General features: G+C 42.5%; 1 protein-coding gene across 1 annotated transcript in view; it reads left to right on the plus strand.

Annotated features, from left to right (window-relative positions):
* The window catches only part of LOC126161309 (putative E3 ubiquitin-protein ligase UNKL), a 282,513-nt gene that overhangs the window by 241,513 nt on the left and 22,853 nt on the right, over positions 1 to 18,147 (plus strand). Inside the window, exons 12-14 of the mRNA XM_049917062.1 lie at positions 819 to 1,013; positions 1,117 to 1,278; positions 14,524 to 14,685. Of these exons, the coding sequence (XP_049773019.1) occupies positions 819 to 1,013; positions 1,117 to 1,278; positions 14,524 to 14,685 (519 nt within the window). The remainder of the gene's footprint in view (positions 1 to 818; positions 1,014 to 1,116; positions 1,279 to 14,523; positions 14,686 to 18,147) is intronic.

Below are 18,147 nucleotides of genomic sequence, written 5' to 3' on the forward strand. Positions count from 1 at the left end.
GCAGGAAATGCTGTAACATGAAATTGTTAATGATGGGAAAGCATTGTATTGAGAGAATAGGACTTACATTTGGGATGGTCAAACGTGGACGTAAAAAGTGGGAAATTGTAAAATGCAAAAACGTAAAAGCAGGCCTTTTGTGTATATGACCTAAGTAATATACTAACTACGATAATGAAAGAAGGAACTCTAAAAAGCAGATTTTGAAAACATCTCGACATAAAACAATATGATAAATACAGAGAGACAACCGTGGTAGTAAATAAAACATGTAGAAATGGAATTTCAATTTAAATTGCAGCACCGTGATATGAATACATCTTGTAGCTACTTGCCACATTATTCTATGTGGGGCACTAGTCCCATTTTCTTGTGTGAAGGTAAAGTTTATATGAGTATTTTGTGACAGTGCAGTAATTAATGTGTGTATTGTGTAAAGAAAAAAAAATAATAATAATAAGAAAAACAATAGTGGAAATTCCTCAATAAATAATATGTAAAATTAAGGAAAGTCAACAATACACCTATAACTGCTGATGTCTAGAACATAGAAACACACAACAGATACTGTTCCTTTTGCTTGTATCTGTGCACCACATGTCAGTCAGCTGTAGGTGTTGGTTGCCTTACCTTTAATTTACTTATTAAACAAGGTAGAAGTTTGGTGCTCTCAGATTTCCACTTTCTTTAATGTGATAATCTGTGACATTCTCTTGCACAAAGTTTCAAAATAATTATTGTTATTATGCTATGTCTCATAATGCAATAATTCTATTGTGTGTATTGTAAGTGTAAACAACTCTGCTTTATTTTCATAGGGGAGCTCATTTTTAAATCCACCCACAATGACATTGAGTAGTAGTGCATCAAAAATAAATAGCTTCGGATCCAGTAGTTTATTCGATTTCACAACGCACCAGAATATGTCACCGAGCAGTCGCGGAAACCTCTCGTCCTCGCTGATCGGTAGCTTTCCTCTCAGTTCGTCGATGGGCAACAGTATATCTAATGATGTAAGTATGTTCGAGTGTATTTTCCTTTATAACTGTAGCTGTATCTTTTTTTTTTACTTTGTGTGTGGCAGGATCTCTTGCTGAAAGCTAGTGTTTCTTTCAGGTGCATATGCAAAGGCTATGTGAGGAGCTCGCTAGTAGTAGATCCAAGTTGGCTTCCTGGGATGAGAGAATAGCACAGGCCCGTACTGCGTGTGAAGCTTGGCAGCGTGAATCTGAAGAGTCTAATAGGAAAGCGAGCATTGCCGAACAACAGAGAGATGAGGTTTGTACTCAGATTTTTTTGCTGTTCGAAAACACACACTGCCTGTAATTTGGCAATACGATTTAATCTCCTGTTAGTATTGGTCTGGAGTCTGCTGCTTTCTGAATTCCCCAGGCAGAAGTGTTACTCGAGGTCTTTCCACTGGCAACACTTTAGCCGTACAGTGTCCAGTTACACAATCCGCCAGTCGTGCCCGTCGCGGTGTCCTCGCCTCCCTTTTTGAACGATTTTAGGCACTGCATGGACACCTATTTTATGCCGAAGTTTGTTTTCGAAGCAGTAAAAACCGTCGTACTACCTTCGGCATAAAGGTGTCGTGTTCGTTAAACTGTATGTCGAGATACTTACTTTTCACTTTGGTCGAACTGAGATCACCAGTTCGTAACGGGGTTTTCCACGCTGCTCCTCCGAATACGTCTGTACTTGCACGTTCTCTGTGTCAATTTTTAGTCCAACTCTGCTCACTTCTGGGTTATAGCTCAGATAAATTTAAAATTATGATCGATAATTTGCAGTGCCAGTGTGCAGCTCTACTGTATGATTAAATGATGATGGCGTCCTCTTGGGTAAAATATTCCGGAGGTAAAATAGTCCCCCATTCGGATCTCCGGGCGGGGACTACTCAGGAGGGCGTCGTTATCAGGAGAAAGAAAACTGGCGTTCTACGGATCGGAGCGTGGAATGTCAGATCCCTTAATCGGGCAGGTAGGTTAGAAAATTTAAAAAGGGAAATGGATAGGTTAAAGTTAGATATAGTGGGAATTAGTGAAGTTCGGTGGCAGGAGGAACAAGACTTTTGGTCAGGTGATTACAGGGTTATAAATACAAAATCAAATAGGGGTAATGCAGGAGTAGGTTTAATAATGAATAAAAAAATAGGAGTGCGGGTTAGCTACTACAAACAGCATAGTGAACGCATTATTGTGGCCAAGATAGACACAAAGCCCATGCCTACTACAGTAGTACAAGTTTATATGCCAACTACCTCTGCAGATGATGAAGAAATAGATGAAATGTATGACGAGATAAAAGAAATTATTCAGGTAGTGAAAGGAGACGAAAATTTAATAGTCATGGGTGACTGGAATTCGTCAGTAGGAAAAGGGAGAGAAGGAAACATAGTAGGCGAATATGGATTTGGGGGAAGGAATGAAAGAGGAAGCCGCCTTGTAGAATTTTGCACAGAGCATAACTTAATCATAGCCAACACTTGGTTCAAGAATCATAAAAGAAGGTTGTATACCTGGAAGAATCCTGGAGATACTAAAAGGTATCAGATAGATTATATAATGGTAAGACAGAGATTTAGGAACCAGGTTTTAAATTGTAAGACATTTCCTGGAGCAGATGTGGATTCTGACCACAATCTATTGGTTATGAACTGCAGATTGAAACTGAAGAAACTGCAAAAAGGTGGGAATTTAAGGAGATGGGACCTCGATAAACTGAAAGAACCAGAGGTTGTAGAGAGTTTCAGGAAGAGCATAAGGGAACAATTGACAGGAATGGGGGAAAGAAATACAGTAGAAGAAGAATGGGTAGCTCTGAGGGATGAAGTAGTGAAGGCAGCAGAGGATCAAGTAGGTAAAAAGACGAGGGCTAATAGAAATCCTTGGGTAACAGAAGAAATATTGAATTTAATTGATGAAAGGAGAAAATATAAAAATGCAGTAAATGAAGCAGGCAAAAAGGAATACAAACGTCTCAAAAATGAGATCGACAGGAAGTGCAAAATGGCTAAGCAGGGATGGCTAGAGGACAAATGTAAGGATGTAGAGGCTTGTCTCACTAGGGGTAAGATAGATACTGCCTACAGGAAAATTAAAGAGACCTTTGGAGAGAAGAGAACCACTTGTATGAATATCAAGAGCTCAGATGGCAACCCAGTTCTAAGCAAAGAAGGGAAGGCAGAAAGGTGGAAGGAGTATATAGAGGGTTTATACAAGGGCAATGTACTTGAGGACAATATTATGAAAATGGAAGAGGATGTAGATGAAGACGAAATGGGAGATAAGATACTGCGTGAAGAGTTTGACAGAGCACTGAAAGACCTGAGTTGAAACAAGGCCCCGGGAGTAGACAACATTCCATTTGAACTACTGATGGCCTCGGGAGAACCAGTCATGACAAAACTCTACCATCTGGTGAGCACGATGTATGAGACAGGAGAAATACCCTCAGACTTCAAGAAGAATATAATAATTCCAATCCCAAAGAAAGCAGGTGTTGACAGATGTGAAAGTTACCGAACTATCAGTTTAATAAGTCACAGCTGCAAAATACTAACGCGAATTCTTTACAGACGAATGGAAAAACTGGTAGAAGCCGACCTCGGGGAAGATCAGTTTGGATTCCGTAGAAATGTTGGAACACGTGAGGCAATACTGACCTTACGACTTATATTAGAAGAAAGATTAAGAAAAGGCAAACCTACGTTTCTAGCATTTGTAGACTTAGAGAAAGCTTTTGACAATGTTAACTGGAATACTCTCTTTCAAATTCTGAAGGTGGCAGGGGTAAAATACAGGGAGCGAAAGGCTATTTACAGTTTGTACAGAAACCAGATGGCAGTTATAAGAGTCGAGGGGCATGAAAGGGAAGCAGTGGTTGGGAAAGGAGTAAGACAGGGTTGTAGCCTCTCCCCGATGTTATTCAATCTGTATATTGAGCAAGCAGTAAAGGAAATAAAAGAAAAATTCGGAGTAGGTATTAAAATTCATGGAGAAGAAGTAAAAACTTTGAGGTTCGCCGATGACATTGTAATTCTGTCAGAGACAGCAAAGGACTTGGAAGAGCAGTTGAACGGAATGGATAGTATCTTGAAAGGAGGATATAAGATGAACATCAACAAAAGCAAAACGAGGATAATGGAATGTAGTCAAATTAAGTCGGGTGATGCTGAGGGAATTAGATTAGGAAATGAGACACTTAAAGTAGTAAAGGAGTTTTGCTATTTAGGGAGTAAAATAACCGATGATGGTCGAAGTAGAGAGGATATAAAATGTAGACTGGCAATGGCAAGGAAAGCGTTTCTCAAGAAGAGGAATTTGTTAACATCGAGTATAGATTTAAGTGTCAGGAAGTCATTTCTGAAAGTATTTGTATGGAGTGTAGCCATGTATGGAAGTGAAACATGGACGATAACTAGTTTGGACAAGAAGAGAATATAAGCTTTCGAAATGTGGTGCTACAGAAGAATGCTGAAGATTAGATGGGTAGATCACATAACTAATGAGGAGGTATTGAATAGGATTGGGGAGAAGAGAAGTTTGTGGCACAACTTGACTAGAAGAAGGGATCGGTTGGTAGGACATGTTTTGAGGCATCAAGGGATCACAAATTTAGCATTGGAGGGCAGTGTGGAGGGTAAAAATCGTAGAGGGAGACCAAGAGATGAATACACTAAGCAGATTCAGAAGGATGTAGGTTGCAGTAGATACTGGGAGATGAAGAAGCTTGCACAGGATAGAGTAGCATGGAGAGCTGCATCAAACCAGTCTCAGGACTGAAGACCACAACAACAACAACAACAGTGTGCAGCGACAAAACAGACAATACGTTAAGCACGTGACACTCGGAAAGGAACAGTATTCGGCTGGCAGCTGCCCCTATCACCTGATTTACTGAAACGTCATTCGTAGTAATACGTTTCTCACGAAGACAACCACGGTATAGTGGTAGGGGTAATGTCTCCAACTACACAGCTGCTTAAAGTTTGGGTAAAAAACATCAGCAATGGTAATCAAAGAATTCCCATACAAGGAAACAGCCTTATTCTGCCGACAGCCTCGTACAGGGCTGAGGAGTGGATGAGCACCCTCTTCCCCTCGAGCTGGAAAAGTACCCCACAAGACAGAAGAATTGGCAGTGACTGGTGGTGCTGAAGGCAACGGAAGCCCCTCCATTAAAGCCAAATGTTGATTATTGATTGGAGATGTGCCTGTAATTTGGGAGGGGGGGGGGGAGACGAGCAAGGTCTGATAGTGAGATTCTCAAAACAAATATGCTATCATATATTGTACTCTCACTTAACAGTAAGCATGCATAACAGAGTTGTCTCATTATACGCAACATCGCAAATACATCAATACGGACAGTGTCCAGACTGGTCGGTCTTGGTAGATCCCAATTGAATACATAGATAACAGGTTTTCTCTTCTCCTTGTGACATCTTCGGCATTGTCAAGACCATCTTCCACAGCTCACATCGTGTCTCTGAGGCAGGCCCCAACGACACAGAATAAACCACCCGGCTTTCAGGGGTGTGTGTGTGTGTGTGTGTGTGTGTGTGTGTGTGTGTGTGTGTGTGTGTGTGTGTGTGTGTGTGTGTGTTTTGTCTGCTTTAGAAGAAGGCAGTTTGGCTGAAAGCACACATGTTTAACAATCTGCTAAATGTTGAGTAGCATCTATCTTTTCCATAATATTGTCATTATTCCAACTAGTAACATAAAAAAAAAAAACACTGTTTAAGAATCACAAGAAAAATAATGATGAAGAGTAGGCTGAAGTTAAAGATAATCATTAGGAAGAATCAATATGGAAAGGAGGAACAACCGACACAATATTTGCCCTAAGGCAGCTGATGGTGAGGCACAGAGAAGTACAAGCCGAACTGCATATGGCCTTTATCAATCTTAAGAAGGCATATGACAGATTACCGAGGCAAGAGATACGGAGATGTCTGAGAAGTAAGTGCCTGCCAGAAAAATATATCGTGGTGGTAAAGACGTGTATGAAGGTGCAATGACACAAGTCAGAGGCAGTGCAGGTACAACAAGGGCATCTCTAGTGAGAGTAGGACTACATCAGGGATCTGCCCTCCGCCCATATCTCTTTGATGTCGTCACGGATGTACCAGTCAAAGATGTGAAAAAAGAGGCACCTTGGAGCATGATGTTTGCCGATGATAATACAATCCGTGAACCCACCCGGGAGGCACTTCGAGACTAGCTCGAACAGTGGAGAAAAGCTCTAGAGGAAAGGGGAATGAGAATTAGCAGGGTGAAAACAGTGTATATGTGTAGAAAGGATGCCAAAGACCTACATATTAACCTGCAAGGAGAACAACTGATGCTAGTCAATAAATTTAAATACCTAGGCTCTTACGTGCAAAGTGACGGAGGACTGGAGGCCGAAATACGGCACAGGATAAATAGTGGATGGATGAACTGGAGGAAACAGTGGAGTAATGTACGATAAGAAGGTTAGCTGCAGAAGGAAAGGAAAGCTTTACAAATCTGTGGTGAGGCCTGCGATGCTGTATAGCGCAAAAACTTGGCCGATTTCAAAAGCCCGAGAGAAAAAGCTGGAAGTGGCAGAAATGAGAATGTTAAGGGGGACGAGTGGGGTGACACGAAAGGAGAGACCGAGGAATGAGTACATTGGGGGAACTGTGGAAGTGGGGCCCATAGGGAAGAAGATCCAAGAAAGTAGGTTAAAATGGTATGGACACGTGCAGAGAAGAGGGGAGTACTATGTGGGGAGAAGAATTGAAGACTTAGAAATCGAAGAACCAAGGAGAAGAGGAAGACTGAAACTGAGATGGAAGGTCAAGGTAGTAGGCTACCTAAGGGAGAAAGGATGGCTCACAAAGGAAGCACTGGAAGAGACGTATCCAGCAAAGCATGATGTGGGAAAAGGCTGAGATGATGATGATGATGATGATGATGATGATGAATATGGAAAGAAGTGGGACACTGAAGTACTGAGGAACAGTGGTGTGTGTTTGAAGATCTCTTAGGTTGTAGAGATTGTGATTGTCAATGTCTCGCTACACACTTCAGTTTAAGAGGAATGGGTGTAATTAAAAAGGGCAATTGTAGAAGTTGCACAGACAAATACAGGTTAAAAGAAGATAACTGTGAAGAAGTTTGGATAACAGAAGACATTCTTCGACTGATGGATGAAAGCAGGCAGTACAAAAATGTTCAGGAAAAAACTGGAATAGAGCAGTATAATTCTCTTGGGAATGAAATCAGTAGGAAGTGAAGGGTAGTTAACGTACAATGACTACAGGAAGAATAATCGTAAAGGAAGTTCTCATCAGGACAAATTGAGATACAGGAAGGTCAAAACAACATTTGGTGAAATTAGAAAGAAAGGTGTCAAAACTACAACTGCAGGAGGAATACCCTGTTAAACATAGAGGAGAGAGCAGATAGGGGCTGCCTGGTGATGTGAAAGAAGGAATGGGAGTCAGTCAGTAAGGTGTGGGAGCTCCAGTATCAAAGTCAAAGTTTGACAGCACTTCGAAATACACCTACTTTCTAATCAAATAAGGCAAAGCAGGTAGATCACATTCCTTCAGGACTTTTTAAGTTACTGGGGGAAGCAGCAACCAAATGATTGTTTACATCGGTGTGTAGAATCGATGAGGCTAGAGATACACTATGTGATCAAAAGTATCTGGACACCTGGCTGAAAATGACTTACTAGTTCGTGGCACACTCCGTCATTAATGGTGTTGGCCCATCCTTAGCCTTGATGACAGCTTCCACTCTCGCAGCCATACATTCGATCAGGTGCTGGAAGGCTTCTTGGGGAATGGCAGCCCATTCTTCACGGAGTGCTGTACTGAGGAGAGGTATCGATGTTGGTCGGTGAGGTCTGGCATGAAGTCGGCGTTCGAAAACATCCCAAAAGTGTTGTATAGGATTCAGGTCAGGACTCTGTGCAGGTCAGTCCATTACAGGGATGCTATTGTTGTGTACCCACTTCTCCACAGGCCGTGCATTATGAACAGGTGCTCGATTGTGTTGAAAGATGCAATCACCATCCCCGAATTGCTCTTTAACAGTAGGAAGCAAGAAGGTGCTTAAAACATCAATGTAGGCCTGTGCTGTGATAGTGCTATGCAAAACAACTAGGGGTGCATGCCCCCTCCATGAAAAACATGACTAGACCATAACACTACCACCACCGAATTATACTGTCGGCACTACACATGGGGGGGCAGATGACGTTCACCGGGCATTCGCCACACCCACACCGTGCCATCGGATTGTACCATGATTCGCCACTCCACACAACGTTACAACGTTTTTCCACTGTTCAATCGTCCAGTGTTTACACTCCTTACACCAAGCAAGGCATCATTTGGCATTTACCAGCATGATGTGTGGCTTATGAGCACCCACTCAACCATGAAATCCAAGTTTTTGCACCTCCCGCCTAACTTTCATAGTACTTGCAGTGTATCCTGATGCAGTTTGGAATTCCTGTGTGATGGTCTGCATAGACGTCTGCCTATTACACATTACGACCCTCTTCAACTGTCGGCGGTGTCTGTCAGTCAACAGTCGAGGTTGGTCTGTACGCTTTTGTGATGTACATGTCCTTTCACGTTTCCACTTCACCATCATATTCAAAACAGTGGACCGAGGGATGTTTAGGAGTGTGGAAATCTCGCGTACAAGCATATAACACAAGTTACACCCAATCACCTGACCACGTTCGAAGTCTGTAAGTTCCGCAGCGCGCCCCATTCTGCTGTCTCACGATGTCTAATGACATGGACGGTAAATAGTTTGGACAAGAAGAGAATAGAAGCTTTCGAAATGTGGTACTACAGAAGAATGCTGAAGATTAGATGGGTAGATCACATAACTAATGAGGAAGTATTGAATAGGATTGGGGAGAAGAGAAGTTTGTGGCACAACTTGACCAGAAGAATGGATCGGTTGGTAGGACATGTTCTGAGGCATCAAGGGATCACAAATTTAGCATTGGAGGGCAGTGTGGAGGGTAAAAATCGTAGAGGGAGACCAAGAGATGAATACACTAAGCAGATTCAGAAGGATGTAGGTTGCAGTAGGTACTGGGAGATGAAGAAGCTTGCACAGGATAGAGTAGCATGGAGAGCTGCATCAAACCAGTCTCAGGACTGAAGACCACAACAACAACAGTGTAGGCCGTGAGACTTTGGAAAAATATCATCCACACAATCCTGAATATGACAAGTGCAAATAAATGCAAGTAGTATCACATGTCACTACATGTATCAGAACTATTAGTTTAACTGCTCATACATTCAAGCTGCTGACAAGAATAATTTACAGAAAAATGGAAAAGAAAATTGAGGCCTTGTTATGTGACAATTAGTTTGCTTGAAGGAAAGGTAAAGGTGACAGAGAGACAGTTCTGATGTTATGCTTGATAATGTATCTGTCAAAGAATCTTTGATGGAAATCAAAAAAAGAAAGAAGATTGGAGGTGAAAAGATATCAATGATAAGCTTTCCTGATGATATTGCTGCCTCATTGGAACTGAGGAAGCATTAAAGAATTGTCAGATGAAGAGTTCTGTCTGATGAGCATGAAATTTAGGTTGAGAATAACCCAAATAAAAACAAAAGTGTCGAGGATTAGCAGAAATATGATAAGATATATAAACTTGGCACCAAATTTTGGGACCAAGCAGTAGACAAAGTTAAAGAATTATCCCATCTTGGAAGCAAAATTGTGAATGACAGATGAAATGAGGAGAATATAAGGAGCAGAGTAGCACAGGCAAAGAAGGTATTTCACACTAAAAGTAGTGTGTTAGTATCAAGCAAGAAGAGGAGGGAAGAAATTTCTGAGAATGTTTGTTAGTAGTACAGCATTGTATGAAGGTGAATCACAGACTGTGGAAAAACCAGCAAAGAAGAGAATCAAAGAGTTCGAGATGTGGTGCTATTAAGTTAAGTGGCTTCATACTATAAGAAATGAGGAGGTTCTTCGAGAATAGACAAGGGAAGGAATATCTGGAAAACACTGACAAAAATAAGAACAGGATGGTAGCATACATGTTAAGGAATCGAGGACTAACATCAGTGGTACTAAAGGGAGCTCTATATGGTGAAAACTTTAGGGAATGTGGCTAGCATACCATTGAAGACATTTAATGTAAGTACTACTCTTGAGATGAAGAGGTTGGTTCAGGACAGGCTGCATCAAACTAATTAAAAGACTGATGACTGATAAAAGCTCTCTCACTGTCTTCACCATTGTGTCTTCTGACTCATGGAGGTGATGTCATCAGCATATTCCATTCAGATTAGCTTCATCCCTATTGCTGTCCATTTCTCGTATCACTTTCACAAGCACTGTTTAACCAGTACAGGTGCTGTAAACTTGTTTAATAAGAAAACATTGTCTGTTATGGTTTTAATAACAACATCAAAAAAGCACCTATCATACTTCACCATTTGATAAATGGAAACTGGGGTTGACTATCAACAGTCATCAAGTAGTATGGTTTATTTCTATTATTTTGAAGTGTAGTTTATACCACATTCTCTGCGTCGTCTTCACGGTATTGCACATGAAAAAGTCACATGTTTGTGACATACTGGTGCAGATGTTATTTACTTGAATTGTATATACAACTCGACAGTGTGACATGTTAGAATGTATCCTCATAGAATGACAGTTTCATCATTATCTTTATTTTGTATTGTTAATGATTGAAGATCAATATTTGCTATAAATATATTTATTGTAGTCGTGAATATCCAACAATGGATACCATTAAATTATTACATGTTTGTTTTGTTATTCTGCAATTATGAAACCAGATAGGCTCATATTAAAATTCAAGTGCAGTTGAAACTTTGCTACCAGCACATCTGTCTTCAGGACCTAATACTAATCATCATCATCACAAGCTGTCATCATCATCACAAGCTGTTACGTGATAAAATGGTATGAACATTTTGTTTACTGAGGAATGTTAGCAGGTACTCCGTGCTAACTATTTTATACCAGTGTACTTTTTCTCTCTTTGTTTGTGATCTATCAACAATATCAAATAATGACAATATTATGAAAATGATAGATTGCTGCTTACCTTGTAGAGAGATGTTGAGTTACAGACAGGCACAACAAAAAGACCTCCTTCTAAAGTGAACACACACACACACACACACACACACACACACACACACACACACACACACACACACACACACACACAGTCACAGGAGCACAATTCACAAACTCGTGACCTCTGTTCCTGGCCGATGAGGCTGTACTGCGAGCAACTGTGCATAATGGGAGAAGCAGTCTGAATGGTGGGGGCGCGGAGGTGGATGGGGTGAGGAGGGGGAGGTATAGTGTGGTATGGGCGGGGGACAGTAAAGTGCTGCTTGTGGGAGCATACGGCGAAGTGGTTGGGTCAGGGTAGGGCAGCTAGGTGCGGTTGGGAGGTTAGACAGTGGAGGGGGGGGAGTGGAAAAGGTGGGAAGTAGGGCATGGTAAAAAGGAGACCGTGGGTGCATTGGAAGAGTAGAAAGCTGTGTAGTGCTGGAGTGGAAGCTGGGAAGGGATAGGTGAGTGGAGGACAAGGACTAATGAAGGTCGAGGTCAGGGGTTCGAGAATGTGAGATTGATTGGTGTGTCCGACCTGCGCATTTCCAAAGAGCTGCTGTCAGTAGGAAGGATCCAAATGGAGCAGGCTGTGAAGCAGTTGTCGAAGTGAAAAATGGGTGGTCCTGCTGTCTTGCGGCCGCTTTTGTCGGTGGCCATTCGTACAGACAGACAGCTATCGGTTGTCATCCCCATGTAGAGCACAGCACAGGGGTTGCAGCTTAGCTCGTAGATCACACAACAGCTTCCACCAATAGGTCTGCCTCCAATTGAATAAGTGACGCTTGTGACAGGGCTGCAGTAGGCGGCGGTGGTGGTGGTGGTGGTGGTGGGAGTACGTACGGGACAGGTCTCCCATTAGGTCTATTATAGGGATGTGAGGCGAGAGGTTGGGAGAAGGTGTGGAGTTGGTTTAGACTAGGATATTGTGTAGGTTCGGCGAGCAGCAGAATACCACTATGGGAGGATGGGGGAGAAGGATAGTGGATTGAAATTCCTCGTTTTAGGACACGATGAGAGGTACTCGAAAACCTGATGGAGAACGTGACTTAGTTGCTCCTGTTTGGTACCGAACTCCTTTGTGGCAGGATAGTGGGACTCTGGGAGGTGGTGGGTGATGGGAAAGATAAGGCACAGGAGATTTGTTTCTTTGCGAGTGTGGAAGCTCGTCACAACAGATGTGACGGCGACAGGTGGCTAGACAGTACGCAAGGGACTTCTCGATGTGTAATGGGTGGCCCACCGAACCTGTGCAATATCTGTGGCCATCCCTACACCAGTCCTGCTCCTGACCTATCCCGGCAGTGGGCAGGGTACTTGTGAAAGCAATCGTATGATCTACACAGACACGACAACAGACAAGCTGTCTGTCCGCACGAATGTCCACCGATACACTGTGGCCGAGAAACAGCTGGACCACTCAGTTGCAGAGCACGCTGCCCGACAGTGTTCTTCATTTCAGTCACTGCTTTCCAGCCTGTGCCATCTAGTTCCTTGCTGCTACCGACAACAGTGTGTTCTCATAACAACCCTTGATCTCAACCTTCATTAGTCCCATTTCTCCCTCCCCTGCTTCTACTCCAGCACTGCACAGTCTCCTATTCCGCCAGTGCACCCAGAATCTCCGTTTTCCCCTCTCCTACTTCTCACATTTTCCACTCTACTCCCCTATCCAATCCCCTTCCTCCCAACTGCACCTAACTGCTCTATTCTGTGTGCTACACATCCCTGCATGCTCCCTGAAGCAGCACTTTACTGTCTCCGCTCCCTCCCCCTCCCTCCTACCCTGCTGTCCTTCCCCCCCTCCCCACCTGGCCACCTCTGTGCTCCCACCACCCACACCCACCACCTAGGTTGCTTGCATGAATGTGTATGTGTTATCTACTTCAGAAGAAGGCCTTTTGCGCAAAAGCTCACGTGTATAGCAGTCTACATGTTGTGCCAGTCTGCGACTCGACATCTCTGTGTGGTGATTAGCAGTCTATTCTTTTCATAATATTGTCATTATTATTCTATCCTGGTTTTTCCACTGTTTAACCATATGAAATAAGGTAAATTGTACTCACCACATAGAAGAGCCATTTAGTGGCAGACAGACACATTGAAAGAAGATTGTTATTGTAGGTGCATTGGTGGAATAGAAAGCCAGTTGTATATAAAAGCTTTTATATATATATATATATATATATATATATATATATGAATATAATAGAGGGAAACATTCCACGTGGGCTGCCAGCGCTTTTGTTGGGTAAGTCTCATCATCTTTCTTTTTAAATATATATATATATATATATATATATATATATATATATATATAGTTATAATAGAAGGAAACATTCCTCTTTCCTGACGAGGCAACCGTTGGTTGCGAAAGCTTGGATTTTGTGTGTATGTTTGTGTTTGTTTGTGTGTCTGTCGACCTGCCAGCACTTTCATTTGGTAAGTCACATCATCTTTGTTTTTAAATATATATATATATATATATATATATATATCACACACACATCCGCCCCGACTGACGACTGACATCTCTGCCCAAACTCTTTGCCTTTACAAATGTCTGCTTGTGTCTGTGTATATGCGGATGGATATGTGTGTGTGTGCGCGAGTGTATACCTGTCCTTTTTTCCCCCTAAGGTAAGTCTTTCCGCTCCCGGGATTGGGATGACTCCTTACCCTCTCCCTTAAAACCCAAATCCTTTTGTCTTTCCCTCTCCTTCCCTCTTTCCTGACGAGGCAACCGTTGGTTGCGAAAGCTAGAATTTTGTGTGTATGTTTGTGTGTCTATCGACCTGCCAGCGCTTTTGTTTGGCAAGTCTCATCATCTTTCTTTATATATATATATATATATGTCATAGTATGGATGTGTGTGTGTGTGCGAGTGTATACCCGTCCTTTTTTCCCCATAAGGTAAGTCTTTCCGCTCCCGGGACTGGAATGACTCCTTACCCTCTCCCTTAAAACCCACATCCTTTCGTCTTTCCCTCTCCTTCCCTCTTTCCTGATGAGGCAACAGTTTGTTGCGAAAGCTTGAATTTTGTGTGTATGTTTGTGTTCGTTTGTGTGTCTGTCGACCTGCCAGCACTTTCATTTGGTAAGTCACATCATCTTTGTTTTTATATATATATATATATATAGTCAATGTTTAAAGCGCCTGTCTGTCAATAAACACCTCATCTATGGTTGATAGTAGTCTATCCTGTTTCATTTTGTTGTTACTATATTTCATCTCAGATTTTCCGTTCTGTGTGACAAGTTATTTTGTAAAGGTAATGGTGGTATAATTCATTGTTTTCATTTATCACTTAAAATAATATGGACTAAACACAGGTAGAACACTTTGTGACAGTGGAAAAATATGGTATGGCGTGTCCTGATGCAGAACATCTTTTTCCAGGCACTATCACAAGCAAAAGCACTTCAAAAGGAGGTTGATCTTTTACAAGGAAGTCCGTATTTGCATGGTCTGAGGAGAGTATCTGAACTGAAAACATTGTCACTTGCAACTCTTAAGTCCTTAGAAGGACAGTTGAGAAGTGACTTGGAAGAAATTGAGAAGGTAAGAAGGTAACATCTATATCTGCATACATATTCTGCAAGCCACCATATACAGTGTGGTGGAGGCTACCTCGTACCACTACTCGTCATTTCCTTTCCTGTTCCACTCGCAAATAGAGAGGAGGAAAAACAACTATTTCTGTGCCTCCTTATGAGCCCTAATTTCTCTTACCACTTCTTCACTTCTCTAACCGAGCGAGGTGGCACAGTGGACTCACATTCGGAAGGGTGGCGGTTCAAACCTGCGTCTGGCCACTCCGATTTAGGTTTTCCGTGATATCCCCGAATTGCTTCAGGCAAATGTCGGCGTGGCTCCTTCGAAAGGGCACAGCCGATTTCCCTCCCCATTTTTCCCTGATCTGAGCTCGTGCTCTGTCTGTAAGGACCCTGTTACTGACAGGACATTAAACACTATTCTCGCCTCCTCCTCCTTCACGGCCATACGTGAAATGTACGTCAGTGGTAATAGCATCATTCTGCAGTCAGCTTCAAATGTCGGTTCTCTATATTTTCTCAATAGTGTCCCTCTACAGGTTCCCATTTAAGTTCCCGAAGCACTTTCGTAATACTTGCACGTCGATAGAACCTATCGGTAACAAACCTAGCAGCCTGCCTCTGAATTGCTTCGATTTCTTCTGTTAGTTCAACCTGGTGGGGATCCCAAACTCCCGAGCAGTATTCGAGAATAGTTCACACTAGTGTCCTGTAAGTGGTATCCTTTACTGATGAACCACACTTTCCCGGCATTCTACCAATAAACCAAGTCCTTAGCAAAATCCTCATATACTCATTCCATTTCACATCACTTTTCAGTGTTACACCCAAATATTTAAATGATGTGACTATGTCAAGTGGGACTCTTATCGTTCTGTATTTGAGCATTACGGGTTTGTTTTTTCTGCTCATCTGCATTAACTTACATTTTTCTACATTTAGAGCTAGCTGCCATTCATCACCCTGTATAGAAGTTTTGTCTAAGTCATTTTGTATCATCCTACAGTCACTCAACTTGGACACCTTCTTGTACATCACAGCATCATCGTCAGACAATTGCAGATTGCTGCTCACCCCATCACATCATTTATGTATATGGAGAATAACGGCAGTCCTATCATATTTCCCTGGGGCTCCCCTGACAATGCCCTCGTCTCTGACGAACAGCCGCCCCCGAGGACAATGTATCGCGTTCTGTTAGCACGTATGTAATTCCTGTATCGTCGAGACTAATACGTTCCAAAAAATGGGCGACCTTTGAGATTTATTTTACATACTCACTAGTTCTGCGATAGATTACAAATTTTGAAAAAATAGTGATTGAAATTACGAAAAATAACTACGGGAAGTACGATCGTCGTTCCGAGAAAAAAATGCGAGGCGAGTTGTTGTGAAAGTTCTTCCTCCGGAAGCTTTCAAAATCTCTCACTCACTGATCAAACGTGACTTATTTGTAGCAGAAGTACAGCAAACTGTGAAAACCATCAAATAAACAGACGAAATTACATCGGTGCGATCGTATCGTATCGGCTCGACTCGTCGTGACGGCGGCTGTTACGTTTGCTAGTGTTCCTTTCGAAATCGTTCTAGAAATTGACAACAGAAGGTAGCACCGATCGACGGGCAGGTCGCGAGGTGTCCGTACGGTGTTCTGGTACGGAGTAAGTCCAGTTTTTGAGTGACAGGTGGCTCGCACGTATAGAAAATCTCGGCCCGTCCCGTACTTACGCGTAGTCTCTTCGACAAGGAGTCGCATCTCGACCTGCACTCGGGTCGGGGCCCCGAAGTGACAGAGAAGTGTTCGACCCACTCACATATTAGGGAACCTATTCCGTACGCTCGTACCGTCATATCGAGCTGCAGTGTGGAAATCTAGTAATACAGAATCTGCCGGTCGCCATTCGTCTGCAGTTTGCAGGATATCGTATGAGAAAAAGGCGAGCTGAGCACGGATGCTTTCTCTAAAACTGTGCCGATTAGCGGACGAAAGCTTTACCGTCGTGCAGAATTTTGTTATATTTGAAGTGAGAATATGTACGAGAATTCTGCAGCAAAAGGGTGAACGTCCTTATCTCCGGTTACCTACCGACAGCAGCCTTTCCCGAACTGCGCGGGTGGAAATTCTTCATTCCTCTAAACCCCCTGGCCCAACTTAAACTTTTACTAGTCCTGCCTCCCACCTACCCTCCACAGCACTGCTTCCTGACACTGCACCTAACAGCTTTATGCTGTCCCTGCATGCTCTGCCAGACAGCACTAGCACCTTCCCCCACACCAGCCCGTGCTGCCTCCTTACCTCCACCACTCATTCCAGCATCTTAATGCTCCACCAGACACAATCGCAGCCGAGCTCTGGTGCTGTCAAACGGTGGGCACCTGTTCTCGTGTGAACGTGTGTGTTTTCTAATGCAAAAGAACTTCATCTGAAAGCTTTAATATTTTAGCACTCGGCTACACATCTCCGCTACACGGTGAGTTGCAGTCTATCGTTTCCGTATTGTCGTTATACGTATCGGTGGTGTCAAATGGCGACCTTGTATGTCAAAAAATTCAGTTCTACAAGAGAGCGAAAGGACATTATTATTATCTCGGTAACTGACAAATGTAAAATTATTGTCATTACATACATTTCACTAATAAAATGTTAGATGTGAAAAGATTGGGAAATAAATTTTGAGTCGCACGTTAAAAAAATTGGCATATGTTGGCGTACGATGGTACTGTACGGACAAACTGACACGTGAGGTTGCAGTTCTGCAGGTTTGTGATCAATTGGTGAATATCTTCCAGGTGGGGAGAGCAGACGTTGCAGTTCCATTGTAAAATCACTGAAAAGTTGTTGTAGTCAGTGAAGGTGAAGCTGGTGTATGTTGTGTGTGTTTATCTACAATGTGTTCAGATTCGTCCTGTGTGATTGGTGTAATGTCCGTAGAGTCATTAGCTGCCAGTGTGAGTTCTGGTTGCATATGAACTATTGAATTAGTTCTGTGCTATATTTTTTTTCTTTGGGCTTTTCTTTATTTTAGCTGTTTTTCTTGTTGTAGTTCTTCAGGTTGTCGATTGGGGTAAGAAGACGATATGTCACTTCTTCGGCCCAGTGTCTTAATCTCTTTTGTCCAGTGACTAGTATTTGATTGTATGCCACTTATATTTTGGGAGGGACGAGCTGTGGAGTGGGGTTTCCTCTCTCGTGTTGTCTGAGGGATACAAAATGACAAAATGTGTCTGCTGGTGGGCTCGTGCTGGCACTGTAAGATTGGAAGTCCAAAGGGATAGGGATCTCTCTTGCAAATAATGTTTCATTTTGTTGCACATTCTTGTTTTACAGCAGATGATAAATTGCATTTTGAAAGAAGATGAGGTGATAGCTGTGACTTTTGCATAATTTATCGTACTGACTAGATGTGTGCGCTCGTATTTTTTTCTCACGTCTGTACGTGAGAGACAGTTCGTGGTTTTATATTATTGT

The sequence above is a fragment of the Schistocerca cancellata genome, chromosome 2 (assembly GCF_023864275.1).
Source record: "Schistocerca cancellata isolate TAMUIC-IGC-003103 chromosome 2, iqSchCanc2.1, whole genome shotgun sequence".
In the NCBI taxonomy this organism is placed as follows: Eukaryota; Metazoa; Arthropoda; class Insecta; order Orthoptera; family Acrididae; genus Schistocerca; species Schistocerca cancellata.